The sequence below is a fragment of the Capra hircus genome, chromosome 1 (genome assembly GCF_001704415.2).
Source record: "Capra hircus breed San Clemente chromosome 1, ASM170441v1, whole genome shotgun sequence".
In the NCBI taxonomy this organism is placed as follows: Eukaryota; Metazoa; Chordata; class Mammalia; order Artiodactyla; family Bovidae; genus Capra; species Capra hircus.
In genome coordinates, this window is record NC_030808.1 from 75,013,436 (window position 1) to 75,036,194 (window position 22,759).

The 22,759-nt window shown below is 38.1% G+C and overlaps 1 protein-coding gene across 3 annotated transcripts in view; it reads left to right on the forward strand.

The window, feature by feature from the left end:
• Positions 1–22,759, forward strand: part of FGF12 (fibroblast growth factor 12) — a 613,055-nt gene that overhangs the window by 584,661 nt on the left and 5,635 nt on the right. For all 3 annotated transcript variants that reach the window (XM_005675116.3, XM_005675114.3, XM_013963800.2), the window contains one exon: positions 1,175–1,373. In XM_005675116.3, coding sequence (XP_005675173.1) covers positions 1,175–1,373 — 199 coding nt within the window. The remainder of the gene's footprint in view (positions 1–1,174; positions 1,374–22,759) is intronic.

Sequence of the window (22,759 nt, forward strand, 5' to 3'; positions counted from 1 at the left end):
GAAGAATCACCTCCAAGGACATGGTTTTAACAGCTTTAGTCCTACATATTCCTCGGTAACTTAACCCCATATGGAACTGCATTAAATCACTGCCATCTTTGATTGAAAGAGTTACAAGGAAGAGATTCCTCTAGCACTTAGTGAAGACACACAGCGACCGTTGTGAATATGTTTGGCATGTAGAGTTCTTGTTTCCTTGAAGGACTGTTTACTTGTTTACTACTGAAGAAGATGCAGTCACATTTGCTTTTCTTCTGTTTCTCTTTGAAGGGGAAAAATTTCTTCTTTCCATGAAATGCATTTTGTTCAGTTGGCTTGTTAAAATTTGATTTTATTGTATTGATTGTAAAATCTCATTGTAAGTCCCTGAACAAGACTCAGGTAGAAAAGGTAAACTTAAGTTTATGAAGCAATAAATGCAAGTTCTGGCATGGATGCAGTTATTTTGTTGTTGTTTAACTTTATATTAATCATATAACCTTTTGATGGTCACTTATCAAGTGATAGAGATGAGGTAGAGGACTACTAAGGTTCCTTCTTGAACTAAATTGCTCATTCTATGTTTCATTAGAGATCAGACAATGTAATAGTAATATTTTCCTGGGTATCTTTACCTGAAATCTTGATTAGTAAGTAAAAAAATGTTTCAAAGAAGTTAATCGGAATGTTACTGACATTAAGAAAACAGCTAGTATACTAGGTGACTTTATGTTACAAGCTTTGGCTGTTTAACAGATTTATGAATATATAGGGTTCTCCCTTAAAAATCATCTGCTCAAGCCTGCATGTGCTGTGGTTGTGTTATATTTTGATTTCCAGTGTTACATTTCGTATGCTAAGGGCCACAAAAATGCATAATAACCATTCTCTTAAATTTATAAACATTGCACTGAGGTCTAATTTTGGACTTGAGCACAATCTTGAATGATATTAGTTTAGCCCAAGGAATGATTCAAGCTTGGGCAATTGTGTTCTGTGGAGTAAAAAGGTTGTTTAGAAAGGAAGTCTTGTTTCTTGATTTTGTATGATAAATCTTTATAACCAAATGCTAACAGAAATTACATGCAATTATTTCTCATTTTTTTCTGAACAGAGGGCCTATATTTCAGGCTTATTGTTGATATGTTATTAAAAGCTTTCTGTCTTTTGTATCTTCTTTTTTATCTTTCTGCAGGATGTTTTCACTCCAGAATGCAAATTTAAGGAATCTGTGTTTGAAAACTACTATGTGATCTATTCTTCCACACTGTACCGTCAGCAAGAATCAGGCCGAGCTTGGTTTTTGGGACTCAATAAGGAAGGTCAGATTATGAAGGGGAACAGAGTGAAGAAAACCAAGCCCTCATCACATTTTGTACCAAAACCTATTGAAGGTATGAGCTGAGCTTCTTTTCTTTAGATCCAGATCTGTGTGTTAATGCCAGTTCTGCTCTTTGTCCTTTCACTCAGGGGAGATTGTTTTTACTGCAGCAGATCAGAACAAAGATTCAGAAAATACAATAGTACTACTTCCTATAAAAAAAAAATCTATTACAAATACTTGGCACTTAGAGAAAAACTGCTTCAATATAGAGGCTAGAATTTCTTGAAAGTAGAAAAATAGTAGCCGTGACCATTTGAAATATAATTTCTTTCTTTAATGAACTCACTGATTTAATTTCTCAGGCTATACTCTTTAAAAACCAATAATACTATTATAGTGCTCTAAAGTTTTATCAAGGCTTTTAGAAATATATTTGTATCCTAATTGCTACATTATTGTGAACAAATTTCACAATCTGATGTATTCAGTTTTCTTTGTATTTTTTCAAGAAAGAAAATATTCTGTTTACTGTGATAATAAATATTATAGTTTTAAAATTTTATCTTTCCCCACTGAGCCTATGCCTTCCCCTCCCTTGATCATATAATATGGTGCTCATCTATTTCAGTTGATGAGTGGACTAAGTAATTTAATGCTGAGGAAACACATTTTTGGCAACTTGTCCCCTAAGAAGGATAAACACATACCATTGGGGTAACCGCACATGTACTATATTCAGTCAAGCTTTTTAATACAGACTGAAAAAGCAGCAGTGGTCTAGACATTTACCAACACACACTCTTCTCTAGAAGTCACATTATAGTCACTTAAAACATTAGTTCATCTTCCTTGTCTGAAGAAATGAGAATTTGTTCGCAAATAGCAAATAGTGCATTGCTCTTCTGTGATTTAGCCAGGCTTGCTGTCCCATGTCTAGAAGGGACAGTGTAGGGACACAGTGCCTGCTATAGATCCCAAAGGACTGTAACCGTCAGCAAACACTTGGTAAATCAATACTATGTTCAAAGCACTGGGGGGAAATGTGACATTCAAAGCTTCTAGACCCCCTCCAACCTCCCATCACACACTGTGCTTTTAACCACACAAAACAGAACTTTCTTCTGTTCTACGGTTTTTTTTTTTTTTATGTTTCTAATATGTTTTTACTATTTTGGGCCTTATGTAGGTATTTTGCTCTTCTCTGTCACAAAATTCTATTCATGTGCCTGGGAAATGCCTGTCAGACCTTGTAAAAAATTAATTCAAGGAGTCAGTACTTCTATGAGGGTCTCCCTGACTTCCTTCAAGTAGAATTAAACACTCTGTTACCTTATTATTGTATCTTGTTCTATCTGCTAGAGATTATCATATTGTATTAAATCTGTCTCTGTCTCTTCTTATCCATGATTAGATTACTTTGTTTACATTTTATTTTTCTTTATTAGAATGTAATTGCTTTACAATGTTGTGTTAGTTTCTGCTGTACAAGGAAGTGAATCAGTTCCCTCTTGCAACTCCCTTCTGTACCCGCCCCCCCCACTCACCCTTCCGGATCATCACAGAACATGGAGTTTAGCTCCCTTTGCTATATAGCAGCTTCCTGCTAGCTCTCTATTGTACACATGGAAGGCAATGGCACCCCACTCCAGTACTCTTGCCTGGAAAATCCCATGGACGGAGGAGCCTGGTAGGCTGCAGTCCATGAGATCGCTAAGAGTTGGACACTACTGAGCGACTTCACTTTCACTTTTCACTTTCATGCATTGGAGAAGGAAATGGCAGCCCACTCCAGTATTCTTGCCTGGAGAATCCCAGGGACGGGGGAGCCTGGGCTGCCGTCTATGGGGTCGCACAGAGTCGGACACGACTGAAGCGACGCAGCAGCAGCAGCAGCAGCAGCAGCAGCAGCAGCAGCAGCAGTGTATTTATGTCAATCCTAATTTTCCAGTTGGTCCCTTCCCCTTCTCCTGTGTCCATATGTCCATTCTGTACATCTGCATCTCTGTTCCTGAAAATGGGTTCATCTGGACCATTGTTCTAGATTCCACGTATATGCATTAATATACAATATTTGTTTTTCTCTTTCTGACTTCACTCTGTATGACAAACTCTAGGTCCATCTACATCTTTACAAATGGCCCAGTTTTGTTCCTTTTTTATGGATGAGTAATATTCCATTGTATATATGTACCACGTCTTTATCCATTCATCTATTGTTGGGCCTTTAGGTTGTTTCCATGTTTTGACTATTGTAAATAGTGACATAGTGAACAATGGGGTACATGCATCATTTTGAATTGTGGTTTTCCTAGGGTATATGCCCCACAGTGGGATTGCTGGGTCTTATGGCTTGCTCCTAGGAAGGAAAGCTATGACAAATCTAGACAGCATATTAAATAACAGAGATATCACTTTGCTGAAAAAGGTCCATATAGTCAAAGTTATTATTTTTCTGGTAGTCATGTATGGATATGAGAGTTGGATCATAAAGAAGGCTTAGCACAGAAGAACTGATGCTTTCAAGCTGTGGTGTTGGAGAAGACTCTTGAGAGTCCCTTGGAGATCAAACCAGCCAATCCTAAAGGAATTAACCCTCAATATTCATTGGAAGGACTGATGCTAAAGCTGAAGCTCCTGTCCTTTGGACACCTGATGGAAAGAGCTGGTTCACTGGAAAAGACCCTGATACTGGGAAAGACTGAAGGCAAAAGCAGAAGGGGGCAGCAGAGCATGAGATGGTTAAGTAGTATCACTGACTCAATGGAAATGAGTCTGAGCAAACTCCAGGAGATAGTAAGGATAGCGAAGCCTGATGTGCTGCAGTCTATGGGGTTGCAGAGTCAGACAAGACTTAGTGACTGAACAGCAACAATAATGGCAGTTCTATTTTTAGCTTTTTAAGGAACGTCCATACTGTTTTCCACAATTGCTGTACAGATGTTTTATTTTTCTCATATACTCTGTATCTTGTACAACATCTGACATATTGTAGAGAGAAATTCAATAATTACTGTTAATTGGATAGTGAACAAGTAAATGAATGGATGAATGCGTAGATAGATACAAAACAGGGAAAAACTATATGCTCCAGAAAACTTTTCATATTTTTGGAGATACTAAGTATGTTTACTAATGACAGTAATTTAATATAAAAATTGATTTATTACATGTTGCCAGAAATGATATTGAGATTTATAGAAAGAGCCAGCACTTCCACCAAAAGAAAGACATTGGAAAGTTGTTCTTTTAACACATCTTCAAGGCTAGGACAGGTTCAGAACATTTGAGACAGGAGGTAGGGATTAGGCAGACAGAACCACTCCAGGTGCAGTATGAGTAAACTATTAAAACTATTGAACCATTTTTATTTGTACATTTAAGTTGATTTCTTGTTGTAATAAAAGTAGTGCATGCTCATTAACAATTTTGGAAAATTCATGAAAGCAGAAAAGTAAAGTCCATGTGTTTTATTTATTCCTTTTATAAATAATGCATTTCATACCCTGTCCCTCCTAAAATAAAATACCTGTAACCAAACCTCCTAATCATGACTTCTGTCTGCACTGTAGCTAGAGAATCCTTTTCTTGGGTGTGAATGACCATGTACAAATTTATAACAGAATGTATACTATCACCATGTTCTGAGTTTGAGAGCTGCCTTAATTCTTCACATTTGCTGGATTTCAGTACAAATGTGGAAAAGACAACCAAAAAGTGTTCGAATCAGATTCAGTTGTGTACAACACAAAACCCATGTTCAGATCAGTGTAATTAAACAAAGTGTTATTGTCTCACGAGCCAAATGTACAAACCTGCTGTCCAGGACTGGTTCTATGGCTCTGCAATTGTTAGGGACCAGCCCCTTTCCCTTCACAGCTTCACCTTCCATCCTGTGTTTAGAAGATAGGCAGTGTTAATAAGGGGTTGCAAGAGCATCTATTCAGACAGATAGATGGACTTGATATTTAAACCCATTACCATGTACATTGCACATCAACCTGTGCTTACCCTCCCCTGGAATTTTAGACAACAGTGCAGGCTTCACCATTCCTAGTTTTGCCCTTTCAAAGCATTGTTCACACCACAGAAAAGTAGCTTCCCCAGATTTAAATTGTCTTGATGGTGACCTCCCCCTTTAGCTTCAAATATAGAAGCCAAATACTCTCTGACAAAGAACTAGAGACAGTCTCCTCCTCTTCTCCTCCTTCCTCCTGCAAAGAGCTCATTGCTCAGCTCCTGCAGGTGGTTGGATATTCAGAATTGAATTTCTTCCTCCTGAAAAGAGTGTGAGTGCTTTCTAAGAGTTAAGGTTCAAGAACTTAATCCTTGAGTGAGAAATATATTTCTAAAGTGAAATTAGTAAATATCAGTTAAAAGCCACTGCTATAGAAATACTAAATTTGAACTCAAAGAACATTTACCAGTTTCTACCAATTTATTTTCTAGTGGGAAGATAAGACTAACACAACATGTACATACCTTTACTCACACACCTTTAGGACAGTTACAGTTATTCATTCTGCCTGTTAGAACCATTGCTTTAAACTAATAGAATCTGAATAAAGTTCCAGTAGTATAATGTAGATCATATTTTCCCAAGCATTAGTATCAGAACCGCCTGTAGTGGTTTTAAAAGTACCAATTCTTAGGTCAAATCTCCCAAGTATTCAGATTTTATTGTCTAAGTAATTTTGATGGCAACTAGGTTTGAGATTTGGTGTTCTAAACTGACCTTGGTGTTTCTATGCTTACTTTGACCCTATCTGGCCATAGGAATTATTTAAATATATTCAAATTATTATGATCTATATATTTTAGAAGTCTAATCTGTTATGGCATCTGGTCCCATCACTCCATGGCAAATGGGAGAGAAAGTGGAAGCAGTGACAGATTTTATTTTCTTAGGCACCAAAATAACTGCAGATAGTAGCTGCAGCCATGAAGTTAAAGGATGTTTGCTCCTTGAAAGGAAGGCTATGACAAACCTAGACAGCTTATTAAAAAGCAGAGACATCACTTTGCCAACAAAGGTCTGTAGAGTCAAAGCTATGGTTTTTCCAGTAGTCATGTACAGATGTAAGAGTTTGACTGTAAAGAAGGCTGAGTGCCAATGTTTTCAAATTGTAGTGCTAGAGAAGACTCTTGAGAGTCCTTTGGACTGCAAAGAGATCAAATCAGTAAATCTTAAGGGAAATCAACCTGAATATTCATTGGAAGGACTGATACTGAAGCTGAAGCTCCAATACTTTGGGCACCTGATGTGAAGAGCCAACTCATTGGAAAAGACCCTGATGCTGGGGAAGATTGAAGGAAAAAGGAGAAAGGGGTGGCAGAAGATGAGATGGTTGGATGGCATCACCAACTCAATTTGAGCAAATTCTTTGACATAGTGGGATCACAAAGAGTTGGACACAACTTAGAAACTAAACCACAACAAATCTAATATAGAGTAAATTCTCATTCTGACACCGTGGAATTAAATGTATTAAACATTTTACATGCTTAGCTTTCCTACTGCTCTTAGGATGGTTGTACATTAGTGCTAGGTTAAATTACTAAATGGACTTAATAGAGGTAATACCAAATATTATGCCAAATTGATCACTAAGAAATTAACTTGATAGTAATCAATTAGACTTCAGGCTATACTACAAAGCTACAGTCATTAAGACAGTATGGTACTGGCACAAAGACAGAAATATAGATCAGTGGAACAAAATCTAAACCCCAGAGATAAATCCACTCATTTATGGATACCTTATCTTTTACAAAGCAGGCAAAAATATACAATGGATTAAAGACAATCTCTTTAACAAGTGGTGCTGGGAAAACAGGTCAACCACTTGTAAAAGAATTAAACTAGAACACTTTCTAACACCATACATAAAAATAAACTCAAAATGGTTTAAAGATCTAAACATAAGACCAGAAACTATAAAACTCCTAGAGGAAAACATAGGCAAAACACTCTACAACATAAATCACAGCAGGATCCCCTATGACCCACCTTCCAGAGTAATGGAAATAAAAGCAAAAATAAACAAATGGGACCTAATTAAACTTGAAAGCTTTTGCACAACGAGGGAAACTATAAGCAAGTTAAAAAGACAGCCTTCAGAATGGGAGAAAATAATAGCAAACAAGGCAACTGACAAAGAATCTCAAAAATATACAAGCAACTCCTGCAGCTCAATTCCAGAAAAATAAACGACCTAATCAAAAAATGGGCCAAAGAACTAAACAGACATTTCTCCAAAGAAGATGGCTAATAAACACATGAAAAGATGCTCACATCACTCATTATCAGAGAAATGCAAATCAAAACCACAATGAGGTACCATCTCACACTGATCAGAATGGCTGCTATCCAAAAGTCTACAAGCAATATATGCTGGAGAGGGTGTGGAGAAAAGGGAACCCTCTTACACTGTTGGTGGAAATGCAAACTAGTACAGCCACTATGGAGAACAGTGTGGAGATTCCTTAAAAAACTGGAAATAGAACTGCCTTATGACCCAGCAGTCCCACTGCTGGACATGCACACCGAGGAAACCAGAATTGAAAGAGACACGTGTACCCCAGTGTTCATCGCAGCACTGTTTATAATAGCCAGGACATGGAAGCAACCTAGATATCCATCAGCAGATGAATGGATAAGAAAACTGTAGTACATATACACAATGGAATATTACTCAGCCATTTAAAAGAATACATTTGAATCAGCTCTAATGAGGTGGATGAAACTGGAGCCTATTATACAGAGTGAAGTTACCTTGAAAGAAAAACACCAATACAATATACTAACGCATATATATGGAATTTAGAAAGATGGTAGCGATAACCCTACATGAGAGACAGCAAAAGAGACACAGATGTATAGAACAGTCTTTTGGACTCTGTGGGAGGGGGAGAGGGTGGGATGATCTGAGAGAATAGCATTGAAACATGTATATTACCATATGTGAAACAGATTGCCAACCAGGTCCGATGCATGAGACAGGTGCTCAGGGCCAGAGCACTGGGCTGACCCAGAGGAATGGGATGGGGAGGCAGGTGGGAGGGGGGTTCAGGATGGGGGACACATGTACACTCATGGCTGATTCATGTCGATGTATGGCAAAACCACTACAATATTGTAAAGTAATTAGCCGCCAATTAAAATAAATAAATTTAAAAATTAGAAGAAAATAGACTTTGCCGCTAATAAATCCAGATAAATGTCTTAAAAAAAATCTTACCAATGATTTACTAAGTAATTTTGAGAAAATAATTTATTACTTCAAAGTAAGTTATCTCTGGAAATGCAGTTGATTATAAATTCCATCTATTTCACTGAAATAGTATGAAGATTAGACACTGTAAGAAGTTTGGATTTCTCAAATCTGTCAGATCAATGCAAAGTGCCTTTTCCATTTTCCCTTGGAAATTGGACATTGTGTTACTGTGTTAGGTACTGGAGAAAGGCTGTCAGGCATGGTATTGAACAAAGTATTAGAGACAATGAAAATTGAATTTGGAGGGAAAATAATCTATTTAAAAACTATGTACTAAGACACCAAAGAAGTGAATAAATCAGGAGTCATGACTTTGTAAAGCTACTATTGAGAAGATGACTAATGGCAAATTATTTGATGTTTTTATGTCATTTAACTTGAAAGAAAACTAGATGACTTGTTTTTTCCAAAATTGTCTTTTGGCCCCAACAATACTAAAAGACAAAAAACAGAGATGTAGTAAAAATGTACCTTTTATGCTCCTGATAGTTTTCGTTACAGAAAATATAATAGCAGCCTCTCTCTCTCTCTCTCTCTCTCTCTCTCTTTCCATCTTTTGAGTGTGGGATCTCTGCCAGCCTGTGACAACTTATTCCCCCAAACCACTGTAACTCATTCAATGCAGCTTTTTCTCTGGTTTTTAATTTAATCTTCAATAAAGCCCTCCTACTCTCCGTGACACATTCTTCTTCCATCTCTCTCTCTCTCTCTCTCTCTCTCTTTCTCTCTCTCTCTCATGCACACAAATACTGCTTCTGATCTCTTTCTAAATGAAGGTACAGATCTTTTTGTTCATGATGTCTCCCAACTCTTTATAATAAATATTTACAGCACACTGGGTGCGTCCCTTTGGCAATGCATTGCTTCTGAACCAGCACTTAAAGTTCTTCTACAGTTCCAAAGGGATTCTCTGTGACATTAATTAAGGTGTGAAATTGCTTCCTGTTAATTGCCCACACTCTTCCATGATCTGCTATTAAGACAATTAAGTTTCTTTAATGGTACATTAACTAACAGAGCAATCTAACCTTTCCACTTCTTGGAAATTACAGAGTGCCAAGGAAAATTTGATTAAATTGGTAGTAATAAAAAGATTAGTCATATTTCATTCCTCTTTGATGGAAACTGATATAACATGAGGGTTCTTTATCAAGTGTCATTTATGAGTTTTATTAGAAATTGGAATTATCTTGCCTCCATTTGGAAAACAGAATCCGTCAGCAACAATTACAGTTGCCTTCCTCTCAAGTTTCTCAACTCTTCAGTCCAGAGAAATACTGACTCTCGAAGATTTACACCTAGTTTCTTCAATAATTATCAAAACTTTCAACTTTTTAATGATTTATAAGAATCCAGCAGTAATATAAAAGTAATAATCAGTAGCAGTTGTACTATATACTATGTGCAAAATTACAATTTGCTAAGTACAAATTTCAAAACATTTGAAAGATTTTTTGTTATTTTCAACATTCCTCCTAACAAGAGTATCATTTGCTAGTCAGTGACACTTTGGGAGGAAACATTAAGATTAAGAATATTATCCCAATTTTAAACATCAGGAAACTGAGTTTAAGAGCAGTTACATAGCTCACCTAGGTCCAAATAGCTGCTGCTGCTGCTGCTGCTGCTAAGTCGCTTCAGTCGTGTCTGACTCTGTGCAACCCCATAGATGGCAGCCCACCAGGCTCCCCTGTCCCTGGGATTCTCCAGGCAAGAACACTGGAGTGGGCTGCTATTTCCTTCTCCAACGCATGAAAGTGAAAAGTGAAAATGAAGTCGCTCAGTTGTGTCTGACCCTTAGTGACCCCATGGACTGCAGCCTACCAGGCTCCTCCGTCCATGGGTGTTTCCAGGCAAGAGTACTGGAGTGGGGTGCCATTTCCTTCTCCGGGTGCATATAACTAGAAAGAGGCAAAACTGAGCCACCAGGGAAGTCAAGATTAGAGTTGTTATCTCTACCAAATACTGGTAGAGCATCCAGCAAGCTGTTGAAAGAGGACTGACCATACATTCAATAGTGACTTCACAGGACTGATTTCAGAGGAGTTGTGGGAATGTCTAATTGGAGTTGATAGAAGTTGTAACAAGAGTTAAAGGAAAGAAGAAAGTAATATTAAATGACACTTCTGAGGAGTCTTGTTATAAAAGGAAAATAGAGAAATGGAGCACAAGGTGGAGAGAAACATGGTGGCTATGTGTTGGGGTTTGTTTGTTTAAAGCTATTTAGCATATTTATAGACTGATGGGGGAGAAGGGGAAATTGGTATTATAGGAGAGAGGGTCACTGAGTAATACTGACCAGAGGGGATGGGATCAAGTACACAAGTGGCAAAGTTAAGTCTAGATTTAAATAGAAACAGGAAGAGTTCAAGCATTTTTAACAAGCAGGAAGCCAGGATATGCACAAGCAGATGTGTGCAGGTTTGTATAACTTTTCTGGTGGAAATATGAATGCTTTCTCTTCTGCATGTATTTTCTAAGTGAATTCAGAGTGTCGTTACTGACAAAAAGGAAGGGAAGAGGGAGAGATAAATGGAGAAGGAGAAAAAGAGAAAGGAAAAGGAAAGAAAGCAAGCCTATTTCCTGAGTCTAAGGAGGGTATGAGGCAGTTTTCAGAGTTTGAGGAGGAAGGAGAGATATGGAAGACCGGGAGAGGGGATTGGCTAGAGAAATGGAGGAGGATTCCACGAAGTTCTGAGCACCCCCATGAGGTTTGGGGTCAAGATTTTTTTTTAATATTTATTTGGCTACACTGGGTCTTAGTTGCAGCATGCGGGATCTTTAGCTGTGGCACGTGGGACTTTTAAGTTACATGCAGGATCTAGTTCCCTGACCAGGGATTGAACCCCAGCCCCCTACACTGGAAGCATGGAGTCTTAGCCCTTGGACCACCAGAGAAGTCCCTGGGATCAAGATTTTGACTGAGACCAAGCAACTAAGTTTTTTCTCTAAACTCATTAAGCTGTTTGACTATAAGCTTAGAGCAGGAACTCTGGAGCTAATCACACATGAATTTGAAGCTGATTCTGTTTATGTCAGTGAATGACTTTAAACAAACTACCTTTTCTGCTCCTCAGTTTCCTTAACTGAGAAAGGGATCAATTAAACTGTCTAAGGTCATTTAAAATAATCTTACTGTATATAAAGTGCAGATACCGAGTAAGTGCTCAATTAATATTAGCTTAGACTCAGCAATAAGGAATCCCCCTGCCCATACAGAAGACACAGGAGATGCAGGTTCTGCCCCTAGGTCAGGGAAGATTCCTTGGAGGAGGAAATGTCAACCCACTCCAGTCTTCTTGCCTGGGAAATCCCATGGGCAAGAAGAGCCTGGTGGGCTCTAGTCCCTGTGATCACAAAGAGTCAGACATGACTTACTGACTAAAACAACAAATGGTTAAGAAGACAGCAGTTTCTTAGAGGAATACCCCTTGGATGGTACCTGGAACCTGACTTATTATAGTTTGGTTTATAAATAACAGCAACCCCTGGGGTTTCAGTTTTAAGAAAGACATTATTTTAGTTTGTTTTTCAAGAGAAATGTAAGATAACTAAAATAAAATCAACTATTGAATGTTAAGTGTTTCAAACAGGGAATCTGAGCTATTATAATGGCAAGGGACACCTGCTGATTCTGATAACTACATTCACAGCAGAGGTACAAGTGAAAGAATCGAATAGAAAAATACTAAGTGGAAAGTCAATCCTGGAAAGACCCATACGTAACCTCACAAAGAGAGGATGATATATGTGTTATATGTGATATATGTTTGGTCTCTTTCTTTTCTAATGGCACAATCTTGCATTTAAAAATAAAGCAAAATTTAAATAGAACAAATACCATATGTTAACATAAGTTGGTAGCCTATGGTCTTGTTATGACCAAGTGTAGAATTTTAGTTGATAACAGGACTGCAGGACTTTCTATAGACGTATGGCCACGATCTCCCAGGAAGCTGTGAAAATGACAGCCTTTGCTACACCAAGTCACTTAGTTATGGGTGTCAATCATGCAGGTGTGTCCTCTTCATATTGAAGGGGTGAACTAAGGATTCCTAATGGATGCCATGTCTTAAAACAATATGTAACGTGAGTTATTTTATTAGAAACCCTCACTTGTCCCTGTGTCTGCAAATAAGGAAGAGTATTCTCTCATGAAATCTCTGCCTCATTTTTATGCCGAAACCTGGGATAAACCCTTCTGCTCCAATGTACTATAAATCAAGAAAAGTCAAAACATGAATAAAATGAAACTTTCAGAAGAAGAGGAGGAAGAGCAAGAGTGGGGGAGGGAGAAGGGAAAGAAGAAGAAATTTAAACATATATGAGAAAAGAGGGAAAATAGAAAACTGATTTGAAGAAAGAGTTCTAAAGAGCCATACAGAAATACTTCCCTTTTCAAAGCATTATCTCCTTCTACCATTTATCCAAAACTAGGGCTTGCCTGGTGGCTCAGCAGTAAATCTACCTGCCAGTGCAGGAGACGTGGGTTCAATCCCTGGGTCAGGAAGATGCCCTGGAGAAGGAAATGGCAACCCACTCCAGTATTCTTGCCTGGGAAATTTAAGGCTACAGTCCATGGGGTCACAAAGAATTGGGTATGGCTTAGCAACTAAAACAAAAGCAATGACATTATGATATCACATGTGTTAGAGGAACCATCATACTTATCTCAGAAACATTATGTGGGGTGAAAAAACAGCAAGTATATTTTATCATACTTGAAAAAGAGCAAGAAATATGATCAAGACAACCCAGAAGAGCCATGTGATGGAGAAGTAACATTGTTAATCAGGCGGGTATTATATTAGGATACTAAGCATTCTTGAAATTTGGATATTGAAACTTGTAAAAATAATATGAAGTTAAATTGGTAAGTAACACCAAAGAAATCAATTCTGTACCAACAAATGGCCATTAAATCATGCCCACTAAAAATAAAGCCTGTATCACAAATGAAGCCCATAGGATTCTGAATGATACATGATTAGATAGTAACATCCCAAGTTTCCCATAGAGAATTTGTTTCCAGTTGTTAAATCTAAGGTAGCACTGAGTCTGAGTTTCTGTGAAACAGATTTGTGGAGCTGGGAGGACAAGAAATATAGTAAGTTAGATTTTTTGTTTTATTCACTTTATTCTCAATTTAGAAATATCAAAATAACTGGAATATCAAACTTTGCTCTCATAGCTGTAGTGGATAGAATATATAAAGCAAAGCACTTTGGAAGAAAATATTCAAAGTCAGATAGATTTTTAAAAATTCTAAGGCCTACACTAATAAATATGTTTTATAAGGAAATAAAATCTTATTGTAATAGAAAGTGATGGAAAAGTCCTTTGAACTACTGCAAATTAAAATCAGGAATCAATTATTGGGAAGAAAAAACTTGACTTACACGGGACAGGAGAATTTGAGAAGCACAATTTAGGAGCTGTAGAATATATGTAACTGTTGAAGATCAGCATCTAGATGGTTCCTTAGAAATGTTTCTTAAAGGTTTTTCACAGTTGCTTAGTAATAGATAATTGGAAATTAATACCAGAACTTAAAATTCTAGTACCAATAGCTATAAAAAGCTGTGATTAATTTTTAGTGTACAGTCAAATATATAGGATTCTTATATGTGGAACTAGTAATTCTTGATTTATCACTTACTATTTATTCTTCTTATGCTCCCCACAAAACAAAAGGATAGCCCGTGTCAGTATGTTAGTTAGCTTAACCAAGAGAGCCCCACCTTTCAATAACAGTCAAAATTATGGAACTTAAAATATGTTAGATGTCAAGTATAGTCATCATTCAGTATTTGCGGTTCATTCCAGGAATCCCTGCTGATACTGAAATCTGCAGATGTTCAAGTCCCTTATATGAAATAGCATAGTATTTGCATATATATACTACACACATACTCCTGGATACTTTAAATCATCTCTAGATCATTTATAGTACCTAACGCAATGTAGGGCTTCCCTGGTAGCTCAGATGGTAAAGCGTCTGCCTACAATGCGGGAGACCCAGGTTCCATCCCTGGGTTGGGAAGATCCCCTGGAGAAGGAAATGGCAACCCACTCCTGGACTCTTGCCTGGAGAATCCCACGGACTCAGGAGCCTGGTGGGCTACAGTCCATGGGGTTGCAAAATGTCAGACACAACTGAGCGACTTCACTTTACTTCATTTCAATGCAATGTAAACACTGTGTAAATGGTTGCTGCTGCTGCTAAGTTGTTTCAGTCGTGTCCGACTCTGTGCGACCCCCTAGATGGCTAGATCCGGACAAATTCAAGTTTCGCTTTTTGGAACTTTCTGGAATTTCTAATTGAGTGTTTTCCAATCCTTGGTTGATTCTGAGGATGTAGAACCCCCTGGATACAGATAGCCAACTATATATATTAGATACGCAGCTGGTCTCACACGTAATAGTACCTCAGCTAGGTTTGTTCCTGAGAAAATAAGATGGTGTTTGCAAGGCATCAGAACAACTGATAGAAGTTTGAAATGTTGCCATCCATTCCTTATGGAATCTATGCAGTAAGAGTCAATTTGACTGATTCTCCTTAACTATCCTGCCTGGCTGTAGTCATGTCATGTAAACATAGTTGGACATTTTTATAGATAAAGAGATTGAATAGATTTTTCCCTATACACTCATATACTTGATGGGCATATTATTAGCTGTTTGTTCACTATCAAATTCAGGCGGATATGTACCAAAATCCAGGCTTAAATCCTCTCTCCTGGTCTTCAGAAGGTCTGACTCTAGTTGGCTCGGTCACTCTCGTCCCTCATCACCTCAGTTTTATCTCGTCCTTCAGCAGTCACTGTTTCTCTTAGACAACCTGCACTTCATCCCTTCATTCTTTTTTTTTTTTTTTAAATTTTTGGCTGCACTGGGCCTTCGTTGGCTGTGTGCAGGCTTTCTCTAGCTGCGGTGAGTGGGGGCTCCTCTCTAGTTGCGGCGAGCAGGCTTCTCATTGTGGTGCTTTCTCTTGTGGAGCATGGGCTCTAGAGCACTGGTTCCATAGTTGTCATGCACCGGCTTAGTTACCCTTTGGTGTGTGGAATCTTCCCAGACCAGGGATCGAACTCGTGTACCCTGCATTGGCAGGCAGATTCTTAACCACTGGCAGTCCCATCCCTTCATTCTTACTTATTAGCCCATCCACTTCTCTAAACCCTTTGCCTCCTTCAAGGCTAAATCAACATTAAAGAGCTATTTTAGATACTCATTCCCATTCAGCTCTGCTGTGGCCCTTTCCTCTCTGTGATCTGTGTGCATGTCTATGCTCTCTTTCTTGGCCTTGAACTCCTTGAGGGCAGGAATCAGATCATTTCTTGCAGTTGCCACAGAATCTAGCAGAGCACCTGGTACAAAGCAGTTTGTTTCTGCTCATAGAATGAATGAACAAGTTAATACTAAAACAAATTCTTCTTTGGATATCAGCCAGCAAAAGAGTAATTGGAATTTGAGGAGAGGAAAGAAGAAAATACTATAATAGAATCCAAGTGATGCAATATTAGTAAAGCCAAATTGAAAGGGTCAGTAAAGGCTTTGTGAACCAGGTCATTCCATCAAAGAAATCCAATATACTCTGTCTCTTCTAAGTGTGCGCATGGAGGTCAGGTCAGTCAGGTCAGGAAGTTTTCTCAATTCCCCTCCCCATCATATAGTAATTGGTAGCTTTGAGATTAATCCTGCATGTGTACTAAGTCATGCCCAGCTCTTTGCAAGCCTATGGACTGTAGTCTGCCAGGCTCCACTGTCCATGGAATTTCCTAGGCAAGAATACTAGAGCGGGTTGCCATTTCCTACTCCAGGGGATTTTCCCAACCCAGGGATCAAACCCCACATCCCCTACATTGGCAGGTGGATTCTTTACCTCTGAGCCACCTGGGAAGCTCTTGACATTTATCAAGACACTTCTTTTCCAGAGAAGAGCAAACTCTTCTAAGAGAGCATTGTGTAATAGAAATATAATATGAGCTAAGTATTCTATTAATTTAAGATTTTCTGGTAGTCATATTTTAAAAATAAAAAATAAACATGAAATGGATTTTAATAATGTACTCAATCTAGTATATTCAGATATTATCATTTCAATATGTAAGTAATATAAAGCATTACCACTGAGATGTAATTTTTAGTGTGGTCTTTAAAATTCAGTGTTTATTTTATCCCTCTTGCACTTCTGAATTAGGAGTAGCCACATTTTTAGTGATCAGTGACCACATAGGCAAAATGGATACTGTATTAGATAGCGAAGGCCTAGGATGTTTTCATCAGATTTCCCTATCGTCTCACCAGCCCTTTATCCTTCAGTTCAGTTGAGTTCAGTCGCTCAGTCGTGTCCGACTCTTTGCAACCCCATGAATCGCAGCTCGCAAGGTCTCCCTATCCATCACCAACTCCCGGAGTTCACCCAAACTCATGTGCATCAAGTCGGTGGTGCCATCCAGCCATCTCATCCTCTGTTGTCCCCTTCTCCTTCTGCCCCCAATCCCTCCCAGCATCAGGGTCTTTTCCAATGATTCAACTCTTTGCATGAGGTGGCCAAAGTATTGGAGTTTCAGCCTCAGCATCAGTCCTTCCAATGAACACCCAGGACTGATCTCCTTTAGGATGCACTGGTTGGATCTCCCTGCAGTCCAAGGGACTCTCAAGAGTCTTCTCCAACACCACAGTTCAAAAGCATCAGTTCTTCGGCACTCAGCTTTCTTCCCAGTCCTATATCCTTAGTGTATCTCAATTCTCTTTTTCTTAGCACAGTTCTAAGACTGATACTGTTGACTATTGGGGAATTGTTGGTTCTTCCCATACAAATAGGACATCTCTGATTTTAATAGTCACTTCTTTGTTTACAGCTTACATGTAAGGTGTTTGTTTCTGTGTGTGTGACTTTTGAAAATTATGTATAATTCTTAAGTATGTTGTGCAAATATACACAACATGAAATTTGCCATTTTAACCAATTTAAGAGTACATTTCAGTGCCATTGAGTACATTTCTGTGTTTTGCAGCCATCACCACCATCCATCCCTAAAATTTTTTCTTCTTCCCCAACTGAAACACTGTACCCATTAAGTATTTACTTGCATACTTCCTTCGCTCAGCCCCTGGAAACATTCTATGTTCTGACTTTATTAATATGACTACTCTAGATATCCCACATAAGTAAAATCATAAGATGTTTCCATTTATGCCTAGCTTAGGCTTCCCCAGTGGCTTATTATTTCATTTTGTCTTTAGGTCCTCAAGGTTCATGCACGCTTGTGTTAGGATTTGCTTCCTTTCTAAGTTGAACACTATTTTATTGTATGCATATACCACCTTTTGTGTATCTGTTCATTGGTTCAACCAACCAAAGGTGCTTGCACCTTTTCGCTATTGCAAGTAATGCTTTTATGAACATGGCTGTGTAAATACTATTCACACCCTTGCTTTTATTTCTCTTGGGTATATATCCACAAGTGACATATCTGGATCATATGGTAATTCTATGCTTGATTTTTTGAGCAAATCATTGTCTAGTTTTTCACAGTGGCTGTCCATTTTAAATTCCTTCCATCAGTGTACAGTGGTTCCAGTTCCTCCACCTACTTGCCAATACTCGTTACCTATTTATTTTAAATAGGCATCCTGAATTTGTTTTCATTTCCATTTTTTTAATGACATTAGGAATCTTTGGTAGAAATGAGGCCAGCTTGGATCTAGATTAATATATGGAAATAACTTTAAAATTGTCTGGTATAAGACAATTATTTGCACCGCTTATTTGACTAATTGTTTCTGTGCTTTTATTAAGAAATTTTGATTAAGACTTTGAAATCCTACACTCTCATTTGGCTCTGCTACTCTTCACCATCTGATTTTAGGGAAGTCACTTCGTTTCTTTTATATTTAAAAAATGAGGAGAGGAATTTCTCACCTACTTTATTCACCTGGTTATCATATTTAGTTGGTCAGTTTAAAATGGCTTTGAATTTCCACCTGGACAGGTTTTGGTACTCCCCAGCAAGATCCAGGAAAATCTTCACAATCAAATGCCAGTTTGGGTTCTATATGAGAATCTCATCCCTCTGTGGTCATTCAGACTGAGAAGTCAGTTAATCCCAGTTAGGGTTAAATGCAAAATTCTGTCTGTTGTTACAGTTCATTTAAAGACAGTTTGACTATGAAAATAAATAAATGGCTTTGAAGACTCTGAAATAATAGATTTATTGAAGGGATTAATCCCGGGCTACAGTCTATGTGGTCGCAAAGAGTTAGATCTGACTTGTTGTTCAGTCACCAAGTTGTGTCTGACTCTTTGCATCCCATGGACTGCAGCACACCAGGCTTCCTTGTCCCTCACCATCTCCCAGAGTTTGCCCAAATTCCCGTCCATTGAATTGGTGATGGCTTCCAACTATCTCATCATTGTCGCCCTCTTCTCCTTCTGCCTTCAATCTTTCCCACGTCAGGGTCTTTTCCACTGAGTCAGCTCTTCGCATCAGGTGGCCAAAAGTATTGGAGCTTTAACTTCAGCATCAGTCACAGTTGATTTCCTTTAAGATTGACTAGTTTGATCTCCTTGCTTTCCAAGGGACTTTCAAGAGTCTTCTCCAGTACCACAGTTTGAAAGCGTCAGTTCTTCAGCACTCTGCTTTCTTCACTGTCCAGCTCTCACATTTGTACATGACTACTGGAAAGACTATAGCCTTGACTATGTGGACATTAGTCTTGTCAGCAAAGTGATGTCTTTGCTTTTTAACACACTGTCTAGGTTTGTCATAGCTTTCCTGCCAAGAAGCAATCATCTTCTAATACCATGGCTACAGTCACCATCTGCAGTGATCCCAAGAAGAGGAAATCTGTCACTGCTTCCAGCTTTCCCCCTTCTGTTTGCCACAAAGTGATGGGATTGGATGCTGAGATCTTAGTTTTTTCTTAATACTGAGTTTTAAACTGGCTTTTTCACTCTCTTCCTTCACCCTCATCAAGAGGCTCTTTAGTTTCTCTTTGCTCTCTGCCATTAGAGTGGTATCACCTACATATCTGAGGTTGTTGATATTTCTCCCAGCAATCTAGGTTCCAGCTTTTAACTCACCCAGCCAGCATTTGGCATGATATGCTCTGCATATAAGTTAAATAAACAGGGTGACAATAAACAGCCTATTGTACTCCTTTCTCAATCCTGAACCAGCCAGTTGTTCCTTACAGGGTTCTAACTGTTGCTTCTTGACCCGCATACAGGTTTCTCAGGAGACAAGTAAGATGGTCTGGTATTCCCATCTCTTTTAAGAGTTTTCCATGGTTTGTTATGATCCACACAGTCAAAGGCTTTAGTGTAGTCAATGAAACAGAGGTAGATGTTTTTCTGGAATTCCCTTGCTTTCTCTGTGATCCAGCAAATATTGGCAACTTGATCTCTGATTCCTCTGCCTTTTCTAAACCCAGCGTGAACATCTGGAAGTTCTCTTCATGTAATCCTGAAGCCTAGCTTGGAGGATTTTGAGCATAACCATACTAGCATGAGAGATGAATGTAATTGTCTGGTGGTTTGAACATTCTTTAGTACTGCCTTTCTTGGGAATTGGGATGAGGATTGACCTTTACCAGTCTTGTGGTCGCTGCTGAGCTTTCCAAATTTGTGTATTTGATAGCATCATCTTTTAAGATTTTAAATAGCCCTGCTGGAATTTCATAACCTGAATATGGACTGGTAAATCAGTCTGAAAGTATTTTTAAAAATCTTTTAAAATATATGTATTTTTGGCATGCAAATTTTAGAGATTATCATTGTGATTATTGTGTACATTACAGTAATTTTGGTTTATATTTTGGACGTATAATGCACTTTATAGTACAGTTATGCTTTGTTTTCTTCTTGTATTCTGTGTCATCATTTTATTATGTATCTTTCAGACAGAATAGCACAGTTATGGAGTGTTGATACAACTATCAAAGGAAGTTATATTGGGAGAAGTGTTTTGTCGTTTCTTTCTTGGCTTTCGAATTAGATCATATTCTTTTAATTACCTTTTAATTCTAAAATTTGATTGAGATTTATACCCCTTGTTTGGCATTGGAGAGCCTGAAAGTAACAATGAAAATTGAAGACCAAGAAATTAACATAAATTTATTTGTTTTGTTACTTTTAATTTTCCAGCTAGTTTGAACAGTTTTTTTCAAACCTGGAATTTTACTACTTCATTTAATGGAAAAACAGGAAAATTTGTGATTGAATTGTCCTTTAAAAAGAGCAAGCTGCACACTTTGCTATGACACTGGTGACTTTTACTGTTTCAGAAACATTGAAAAAGTTTAGATGCCAACTTGGAAAACTCTGGGGACTTGTTACTTGGATGGCCAGCAGGATTACATTATTAGTAAAGTTATTTGCAGTGATAATTATAATGGCAACCTTTTGTGTTATCACAACTTAGGTATTTTATATGTAAGTGGGAAATAGCAAAAAAAGATATAAGTTAAAAACAAATGTCTTGGGTAGAGTGTATGACAGAAGGAAACTTTAAAAAGAAATTACAACACTAAGAAATTCAAGCACAAAAATTATAAAATATATTATTTAATGGAAATTAAGAGTAATATTCTTTGTGTCTCTAAACTGAAGTTTAGAAATTTGCATGCCAAAAATCTATTGTTTATAATTTATTAGATTTTTTTTTCATTCTTTGAGACTGATTTAGGAGTCCATAGTTAGCAGTCCATAGTCTTTGTGACCCCATGGACTATAGGCTCCTCTGTCCATGGAATTTTCTGGGCAGGAAATACTGGAGTGGATTCCCATTTCCTTCTCCAGGATCTTTCTGACCCAGGGATCAATTGCGTCTCCTGCATTAGCTGTGCTGTGCTTAGTCACTCAGTTGTGTCCGACTCTTTGTGACCCTATGGACTGTACCCCACCAGGCTCCTTTGTCCATGGGAATTCTCTAGGCAAGAATACTGCAGTGGGTTGCCATGCCCTCCTCCAGGGGATCTTCCCAACCCAGGGATCAAACTCATGTCTCCCGCATTACAGGAGGATTCTTTACCATCTGAGCCACCAGGAAAGCATTAGTAGGTGGATACTTTACCACTTCCACCACCTGGGAAGCCCCAGGTCAGGTTTGGGGATTTTCAAAGCTGATTAGGTGACAGAGTAGGGAAAAACGGCTTTATGGCATCATATAAATTGCTTTCCAGTCCAATCACTTCATTACATCTTCTGGGTTCCCATGTGCACTAACCAGTTATAAACACATGGTTATATATTTTGCACACATAGACATATTATTTAGTTTGGGGGATTTTGACACTTTCCCAAAACAGAAATATATGCAAGAGACATTAGGCTTGAAGAATTTCAAGAGTTTAACAGAATCTTATGCAAGGATCTTCTGCCTTTAGTAAAAGAAAAGCAGACCCTTGAATTACCTACTAGTACTATCTGAAAATTATAGGATCTATTCTTTCTAAACTAATTTCCTATGTACACTTTGCTAGTGAGGCCAAAGGTAGTTAGTCCTTTGAGGATATTGGAGGGGTCATTCAGTACAAATATTTTAAAATCTCATTCTAAAATCCATATAATACTTATATATGATATACTGAATCAACATGCTTTTATATATATTTTATAGTAACCACAGTGTGGTTCAGATTTTGCTAGCATCAGCATCACCTGGGCACTTACTAAAAATGCAGAATTTAAGCCCACTATAGATCTTCTGAATCAGAATTTGCATTTTAATAATACCCCTATGTGATTCAAATGCACATGAACATTTAAGAAGCCCTCCTACTCAGATGTTGCAAGAAACCCATCTCCTCATCACTGAACTAGTCTGAGGAGAAACTTACTTGTCTCTTAACTCTCTTAATTTAGTTTTGGATTTAGAATGTATCTTCAGTAAAAACTGTTTATCACTGTGTTCTCTGAAATCTTTTATTCAGAATTTTCATGAGGAGATCAGCTTCTTCATTTTTCTTATACATCTTTAGATGCTTACTAGGTGTCCAATTGGACAGAGCTAGAAAGTGGCTGAGTGTGGAAGTGGACCAGACAGTGTGTCTCCTAAATTGGTGCTCTTCAGCACCATACAACATCTATTTATTCATGGCCATGCTCAGGTTTCCAGTCCCAGGGCAAAGCCTATAGGAAGAAGCAATTTGATTGGAAATAACATTCAGATTGCCA